The sequence below is a fragment of the Puma concolor genome, chromosome A1 (genome assembly GCF_028749965.1).
Source record: "Puma concolor isolate L17-30 chromosome A1, mPumCon1.1.hap2, whole genome shotgun sequence".
In the NCBI taxonomy this organism is placed as follows: domain Eukaryota; kingdom Metazoa; phylum Chordata; class Mammalia; order Carnivora; family Felidae; genus Puma; species Puma concolor.
Genome location: NC_141667.1, coordinates 130,780,576 through 130,789,063, shown reverse-complemented (window position 1 = coordinate 130,789,063; position 8,488 = coordinate 130,780,576). Strand labels below are relative to the sequence as shown.

The following is an 8,488-nucleotide window of genomic DNA, read 5'->3' as shown; positions in this document are numbered from 1 at the left end:
CCAGCTACTTCCAGGGGCTTGGGGAAGGTATAGTGAGACGCTTGAATTGATTGGGAGACCTAGGGAAGAAGCCTGGGCCAGCCCCAGGCAGAGTTTGTTGGGCAGGATTGCCGGGGTGGGGATGGTGGCATTTGCCACACAGCACGTTGTGCACACCCAGGTATCCTGTGCAGATGGTCCGTGTGGCCACCTGCAAGCAGACACTTCCCTCTTACTATTACCCCTAGGTAGAAGGCTGGGTAGGCTTTCAGACCCACTGCCTCCATGCAGGGTTTTGCTCACTGGGGCGGAAGGAACACCAGCTCCTCCATTTCAAATCCTTAATATCAGCAAAGGTGTAGGTTATTTGTGAGTTGTTATGAAAAAAAATACTATGTTGAATTTTTGTGAAATTAAATTTTATTTCAAAATTCAGTAAATTTTGAAATAGTTCATTATGAACGTGTCATTGTTAAGATGAAGTGCTTCTTTAATGTGAAGTATCGGTTGGTTGTTAGGTGATCTTGTGTGTTTTTCAGAGGGCTGTGGCTGGGTTGGCAGCAAGGCTCACCTGCTGTTGTAACTTCTTACACCAGTGACTTTGGGACCGTGTTCCTCTGAGCTTCTGGGGCTGGAAGGGGGTTGGGGGAAGCCTGGCCAGCCTTTCCTCTGCCTCCCACCCAGCAGTTCGGCTAGTTGCTGTGATGAAAAAGCATTTACTCTCTTGCCTTGGTGAATGTGCAGATTGCACTGTTTTCAGGCCTACGAATCCCTGCTCTGATTCAACAGTGTGTGGAACGCTGGCCCCGAGCCCTAAGCTGGCATCTCCAGTTAATTGCACAGTGAGTTAGCCAGAGGCAGAAATGCTTTTCAGACACACTTAGAAACAGAAGGAATGAGGCAAAGGAATGGATGCTGCAGTCTCCCAGATCACAAGGCCTGCTGGGATTGGACTGGTCTTTGACTTAGGAACCCATGACCCCGAGGGGTTGATGTCCTGACCTGGTAGGTGGTAGGCTCTTCCTCAGGTAGGCTCAGACTTTCTCTGCCAGGGGTTGCCATCATCTGGAAGATTTTTCCAAAGGGAGAAGTTGGTGAAAGTGGAGAACTGCAGTGATAAATGAGGAAGTCTGGAAGTGAATGTGTCAAGAGATTGGGGCAGGAAGAAGAAAGGGTGAGAGGTGTCACCCATCCATCCCAGCTCTTGGGAAACTGAGTATGCGGCTTTTGAAGTCCATCCTTTCAACCTGTAGCTACAGCTCAAGTACATGTAACGAAATCTAAAGTATGCATGTACATATCTAGGCACACTCTTGGGAGTTGGAGGGGACAGGCGTTGGATGGACCAAGATACGTGAGACAATAGGACTGGCTGATTTCAGGAAATCAAGTTGGGGTCAGGTAGGTTGGGCATTCAGGTGAGTGTGCAAGGGAGCTGTATTTACAGCAAGGCAGGGTCTGTGTCTTCCTTTCCCCGAAAGTGGCAATTGATCAGAGTGGGAAAAGCATGGCTATGTTGGTGGGTGAAGCGGTCTGCCCTAGGTGAGGTGTCCATGATGAGACCATCTCTTCCAACTTCATGTGACTTGAAAACCGATCATTCAGGCCAGAAAGCATACAAGTGTGTTTTGGTGAATGAGGCGAGGGAGAAGGAAAGGGGTGTGCCGGGAGCCCCAAAGCTGACATTCTCCAACATGAGCTGTCTTCCCGGGGCCAGCTGGGTTGTACTTCCTCGATGCCCCACTGACAGCCCAGCATTGTCTGAGATAGTTGGGAATCATGAAGCATTGGCAGCCCCCACCCTCCCGCCACTGGCCCCCCCCTTCCCTCTGCCTTCTGATTGTGGGTTTTGTAGTGTGTATTATTGGGGACAGAAGGGTCCACGTGTAAGAAAAGACTGAAATGTGCTGTGCCGTGATGATGCAATGACGGGCATGCTAGAGCTGAGTGCAAGGGCCACGGGCAGAAAAGAAATTGATTTTTGAAAGGGATCGCCTACAGAAGCCACTTGGACCCCACACGTGTCTTTGTGTTGCACCAGGAGGTCACTCTTCTGTAGGCCTCCGTGGCAAGCCCAGTCTGCCCTGAATCTGGGGAACTGGGCCCGGCTCATAAAACATCCCCGTTCAGTGGTAAAAAGCAGGCACACAGGGTTTGTCCTGGTCTCTTTGCGTCCCGGCCCAGAACAAAGTCTTTGCCTCTTTGGTGGCTAGATCTGTACTCGGGGTGTCCGTGGTATAGAGGACCGTTATTCCTGGATGATCACTGTTCTTTCTGGGTGTGGGGTGGTGACTCTCAGAGACTTGGCCTAAGGCAGGGACGAACAGAGCGGACCTCGGAGAGCATCTTTCTGCTTACTAGCATTTGAGATTATAAAAAATTATCTTTTAATCAAAATTTCCAAAATAAAGTAAGTGATTTCCCCATCCCCCAAGACGCAAGAAGTCTGGCTGGATCTCCCTCAGGCTTACACCAAGTCACATGGAAAAAAAGCATGAAGCGGCTGCTCAGGAGAAAAGAAGGTCCGGAGTGAGGGCAGACGTGGCTCTCATGCCTGGAGCGAAAGCCAGGGCTCGCACTGAGTTTCCAGGCCCGGCTTCGGGGCCGCTCCATCAGGGGGGAGGTTGGCTGGACCCGGCTGTGACGGACAATGAGTACATGAAGGCAACCGACACAAGTGTCAGCCTGGAAAGCAGGAGCTCTTGGTTCCGCAGCGTTCCCCAGGAAACATGGCGTGTAGCTGGGCACAGAAATGATTCCTTTACACAGCAGCATGTGTTCTCACCGTAGCTCAAGGCATAAATCATACTTCCCAACGAAAAACCCCAATCTGGTTAGCAGCGCATACCTTATACTAGGAAACTTGCAAGGAGGCCAGTGTTGAACCACAAAGCGGATACAGGTTTTGCTTTTGTCCGTGAAAATGTACAGGGCGCCTGCCTGGGGCTGCGGTGTGAGGACTCGGCCGTGCTCGGTGGCCCAGGGCTCTGCCCCGGGCTCCTTCATACCTCGCCCACCCACACCACTGTGGTCCCCCGCTTTACGCCCGACACCTCACACCGCAGCGCGTTTTGTCTCCCATTGACGAGAAACAGCGACTCTTGGGCGGGGATGAGCAGGTACTGTCCGAAGAGCCCGCTGTCCCTCACGATCCTGCGGGGCCCTCCCCAAGGCCATGCGGGCCCCGTGGGTGGCTCCTTCAAGTTCTTGAGCATGCCCGTCTTCCCCGTGGACAGCTCCAGGAACAGCAGGTCTGGCTCTGTCTCCAGGGGGGCGTAGATGTAGTACTGATCGCCGTGGGTGAAGGAGTGCTGGAAGGCCACGTCGGAGATGCCCTGTCTTATTTTCAGGCTAGAGAGAGTCTGGATCTCTCCCTGCAGCGTGATCTCCTGCACGTGCAGCTGGGGGCTGGTGGCAGCAGTGCTGACCACAAAGCGCCCGTCGGGGGACACGTGTGGGGTGCCAGTCACGTCCCCATTGGGGCCGAGCACGGAGTCCGTGACACTGTCGAGCAGCAACTGGGGGGCGGCAGAAGGGGGGCCATCCTGTTGGCACTGGATGAAGAAGTAGCCGCCCAGGTGGGTGTGGGCCATGGCCTGTGGCACGCAGCCGTGGCTCTGCAGGCTGATGGTCTTGAGCAGCACCAGTGTTTCCAGGTCAACTTTGTGAACTGCGGGCTCAGACTTGTTGAAGATGAAGCCGAACCTGCGAAGGGAAGAACTGAGGTCAGGAGGGGCTCTGTCATTCCTCTAAAGGATTGCATCCATTCTCTTCCCTTTATCCTAATCCTTCAGTGCGCTAACAGCTTCTTAATTAGATGTACCATCCTGCAGGGCCTGGCTTCTTCAGTCATTCATCTACGAGGTGAAAATGAAGGCAGCCGCATTACAAATGCTCCTCGATTTCTGCTCTCATAACACGCACTCATCTCTAGAAATGGTAAAGGAGGAGCATAAAAGTGCCGTCAATAGCTTCTCCCTTTGGGATGCCTTCACATCAGCTCCCCTGAGGCCTGCTGCCAGCTGGGAAGTGGGGGCCTGTGCCTGGAGGGAAAAGAGCCCCGATCACCTGCCAGGAGGAGGACGGCAGAGGTGGGCTTGCTGCTACTGCCCTCTGGACTAATCAGATTCTGAGCAGGCACCGCAAGCCAACTCGCTTCCTCCAGTGCTCCCTCCCCCGGGGGAGAGGAAGGTGGAGGGGCAGCCTCTCCTGTGTCGGTTATGATCCCTGATCCCCTGGGGGAGGAAGCTTGGGCAGGGGGGCTGAGGACAGCTTTTACCTTTGCAGTCAGATGGCCTTGGCGTGGCCCTGCTGCCCTGCCCACTGCAGAGCCTGGTGTGTGGACGGCCTCTTAGAGCCTCTGCCATGCTGAAGAGGGCGGTTCCTTCTAAGGGATTTTGGGAGGACTGGATCAAAGACAGAGCTTGAGGGGAAGGGCCCAGCAGGCGGTAGCCACTCACATCTGGGCTTGGTGAAATTCCCCTCTGGGGGTGGGTGGCAAGCTGCCAGAAGGCCTGACCCCAGGCAGGACTTGGCTTTGACCTAAGAGCCTCTGCCTCAATCGCTAACTGAGAGAGGCCTTTTGGTGCCGTGGATGCCTATGGGAGGAAGAGAAACATCTCCTCCACACTTCTCTTTTGAATACCTGAGTCTCTGAGTGGGGGAAATGCCCACTTAAAAGCATCTTTAAAGCATTCTTAAAGAGATCAAGCATGGATGGGGCGCCTGGGTGGCTCAGTCGGTTGAGCGTCCGACTTCAGCTCAGGTCACGATCTCACGGTTTGTGGGTTTGAGCCCCGCGTCAGGCTCTGGGCTGATGGCTCAGAGCCTGGAGCCTGCTTCCGATTCTGTGTCTCCCTCTCTCTCTGCCCCTCCCCCATTCATGCTCTGTCTCTCTCTGTCTCAAAAATAAATAAACATTAAAAAAAAAAAGAGAGGGGCGCCTGGGTGGCGCAGTCGGTTAAGCGTCCGACTTCAGCCAGGTCACGATCTCACGGTCCGTGAGTTCGAGCCCCGCGTCGGGCTCTGGGCTGATGGCTCAGAGCCTGGAGCCTGTTTCTGATTCTGTGTCTCCCTCTCTCTCTGCCCCTCCCCCGTTCATGCTCTGTCTCTCTCTGTCCCAAAAAAATAAATAAACGTTAAAAAAAAAAAAAAAATTAAAAAAAAAAAAAAAAAAAGAGATCAAGCATGGAAAGAGCATGAAACTCTGGTAAAGAACTTGAATGTAAAACGCCACACCCAGGTGCCGCAGAGCCTGTAAATGTGCTAGACTCTCGCCTGAATTCAGCTTCTTTGGGGGTTTTTCACCCTTGAGCAACCCCCAGAATCTTAGAGGCTCCTCCCAGGTGCTGTCCACACGGTAGGGTTCATAAAGGAGCTGTTTTCTTTCTTGGGCTTGAATCACTGGGTGGGCCTAGTTTTACAAGTCCAGCTTCAATATGTAACAATGAGTCCTTTCTTCCTGGAGAAAGGGACTTGATGTCAGACAAAAGAAAGGCACGACCTTCGGGTCTCTGTGTCTTTATAAAGGGGCAGGCTGAGTCTTCTGCAGTGGTGACTTTACAGTAGGTGTTAGGGGTTGTCTGAAACGAACAGGCAGGGGGAACAGCCAGGTTGAGCTGAGGTTTGCAGTTGAGACCATAGGCCACCATTTTTAGGCTGTTCTGGATGGTGAAAACCAGACAAGCAGAGGCCTTGTTCCCTGGCTGGCCCTCTCCATGGCTGCTCTGGGGGCTTCTGGAAAACCCATGGGCAGTGGGCAGCAGAGAATAAGGAACTAAAAAGAGACTTGGCCTCGTATTTCATCTGACTCTTCCTGGATGTGTAAACTTGGCCCGTGTTTTAACTTCTCTAATCCTTGGTTTCCGCATGTGTAAAAAGGGGTCAAGACCACTTCTACTAGTTTCTTTGTGTCTAACAAGGAGAGGGTGACCCATTAACCACTATTGTTTCCTTTTCTCTATAGTCCTCACCTTGAGGATGAGACTTTCTGTCCTCAGTGGGCCTCTGAGGGCCATAGGAGCTGGGTGCCTTCCTTAACTAAGGCACTTAAGGACTAGTGATGGATCCATTTCTGTCCCCTCATGACGGAGCCCAAGGCCAGCTCAGGATGAGTGACAGAGACACAGAAGGAGCAGGTCTCACAGAGCGCAAATGCACCACATGCCGGGCTGAGTTGGATTATGGGGGTTCCTTAGGGCATCGTGGGCCTGTCTCACCTGATATGGTTGATGATGAGGTTTGTTGGAGGAATGAAGAAATCATCCACTCCTGCAAATGGTGTGCGGATAAGGTGCTGGCCCTGGCCGGTGCTGGCTTCTGTGATCACCTATAACACAGAGGGAGGGTCCTTGTGAGGGCCCACCCAGGAAGGGGTGGGAAACCTGGAACCACAAGCACATGCTGGTAAGGCCCCTCAGCAGACAGGCTACTTCAGAGAGAGATGCCCCCAGTGTGAGAGAGGGGGGCAGGAGCAGAGCAGGGACTCCCCCTTTGGGGGAGAGGGGCAGTACAGGTATGAATGCCTGAATCACTCCCTCCTGTGCAGGCAGGTCTGACCCAAAACTGGGCCCGCACATCACCAGCCCCTGATGGCACAGTGGGGACCACGCTGGAGCTTCTGGGAGAGGCCCCCAGAAGAGAAAGATCACTCTGCTCAGAGACCACCTCCCCTACAACTGAGAATCCCACCTTCTCAGCACCCAGGCCACCCTGGGAAGAGAGGGAGTGAGCTTTTCAGTCATGAAAATGTTAAATGGTGCAAGTATTTACTGCTTCCTTATTTTCCTTTGATGCCAGGTGCCTGGGCCCATTTGTTGGGCATCTCTATCATAGACTGCTCACAGAGGTGTTCTATGGGAATTGTGACTCCATGGTTTATTGGAGAAAGCAGGAATCCTGCATAAATGCCATTCAAAGATGCTGCTCAAGCCATTTAGATGCCTTGCAGTTAGAATGCTGGGGATGGGGTCTAGTTGCACAACGGACCTGCTGTGAGAAATCAAGAATCAGGCCCCATGTTTTGTACACATTGGTAGTGACAGAGCATAGCTGCCTCTGTTTCCCTTTCTTCTTTTGTACCACTTTCTCTGTGGGGTTGGCAGGAGGCAGCCGCAGCCATTCTCTGCTGTGGACAGTTCCTGCTGGGCCTGTGTCAGGGAAGGGCACGGTGGCAGTGCAGAACAGAGCCGAGTGATGTCGGAGATTAGGTGGGAAGAGAGCAGTGTGGAGGTCCTGCCGGAAAGCCTGCTGTGGTCAGGCTGAGCACGTGTCTATCAGCTAACACAGCCTTGGGCATGGCCAGGCCAGAGACACCATGCCCAACAGCCTGTGTCCCCTTTCCTTCTTCATGTGCTTGTCAGCCTCCAATTTCTAGGCCATTGCCCTGGAACGTGGGTGGCCCATAGCCAGATGAGGCTGAAGGCCCACAAGGTCAAGCCCAGACCCTCTGAGCAGGGGAGGGAGGGGGGCTAGACTGTGAACACAGAGCTGAGACACTTTCTCTGATCTTGATAGTATGGCTGTGCTTACATGGTCCAGACTTCTGCAGCCTGAGGCTGAGGACAGTCTCTGTTGGGGCTTCGGTAACTCATGTGGCTTGGAGTTCTGGATGCTTTTATCTTTTAAGAATAGGACTGCCTTCTGACTCTTGCTTTTATGGGGAAACAAACAACACCTGGCCTGCCTTCTCAGGCAGGGTTGAAGTTTGAGTCTTTTCTGGATCATGCTTCCTGGGGGGTGGAGGTGGGAGGGGGTAAGCAGAGAGGATGCCGGACAGGAATGAGGAGGGCTGTGATTTTCAGCCTTGGGGCAGCTCTGAAGTTGTCACACTGCATTAGGTTATTTTTCTGTGATTTTTTAAAATGGCCAAATGATACTTCCATGGCAAGTCCATGGGAAAACACTCTTGGTACTGGGCATGAAAATATCAGCATTAGGAAACTGGATCATGGGAGTTTCTAGGGGAAAATGCCAGAGAATTCCAAGAAGCCATACAATCACTGCTTGATCGCAGGCCTGTCATTTTAGCTTCTAATAGAGATGGAAAATTACAGGCTGTCAGCGGTCAGTGTCATTCACGCTTCACCACTCTGACACCCTATATTCAGAGGTTACTTCATCAAAACGCAGTACCACGGGCCATTGAACTGATGTGGGTGTGACCGCCTCATTTGTCTGACGAGTCGTGAGTTCCTTCTTGGCCTTGCATCCTGGCACGTTCCCCCGCATGTTAGTGTCCAAAAGATAATTGTCCAACTCCTTAATTTTGCTGGCTCTGTGGGCTTGCTTCAGGAGCCCACCTATGGAGACGTACATATGTGGCTAGATATCAGGAAATGTCACTTGATAGTTCACGCGGAGTCCTGAAGGCTGAGCATCTCTCTAAGAGGGTAGACAAAACCAGCTGAGAAGGGAGGCTCAGCTGGGGGGTCTGGGGGTCTGGGACTGGTGGGCCAAGGAGTGATACGGAGGATTCAAGAAGGTGCCAGCCAACACTGGCTGCTGAGGG

At 52.8% G+C, this 8,488-nt stretch overlaps 1 protein-coding gene across 5 annotated transcripts in view; it reads right to left on the bottom strand.

Moving 5' to 3' along the window:
* Window positions 1–2,326: 2,326 nt before the first annotated feature.
* The window catches only part of FSTL4 (follistatin like 4), a 458,716-nt gene continuing 452,554 nt past the window's right edge, over window positions 2,327–8,488 (bottom strand). For all 5 annotated transcript variants that reach the window (XM_086704139.1, XM_086704158.1, XM_025924720.2 and 2 more), the window contains 2 exons: window positions 6,198–6,307; window positions 2,327–3,684 (listed from right to left, as the gene is read on the bottom strand). In XM_086704139.1, the coding sequence (XP_086560265.1) occupies window positions 2,982–3,684; window positions 6,198–6,307 (813 nt within the window). In that variant the 3' untranslated portion in view covers window positions 2,327–2,981. The remainder of the gene's footprint in view (window positions 3,685–6,197; window positions 6,308–8,488) is intronic.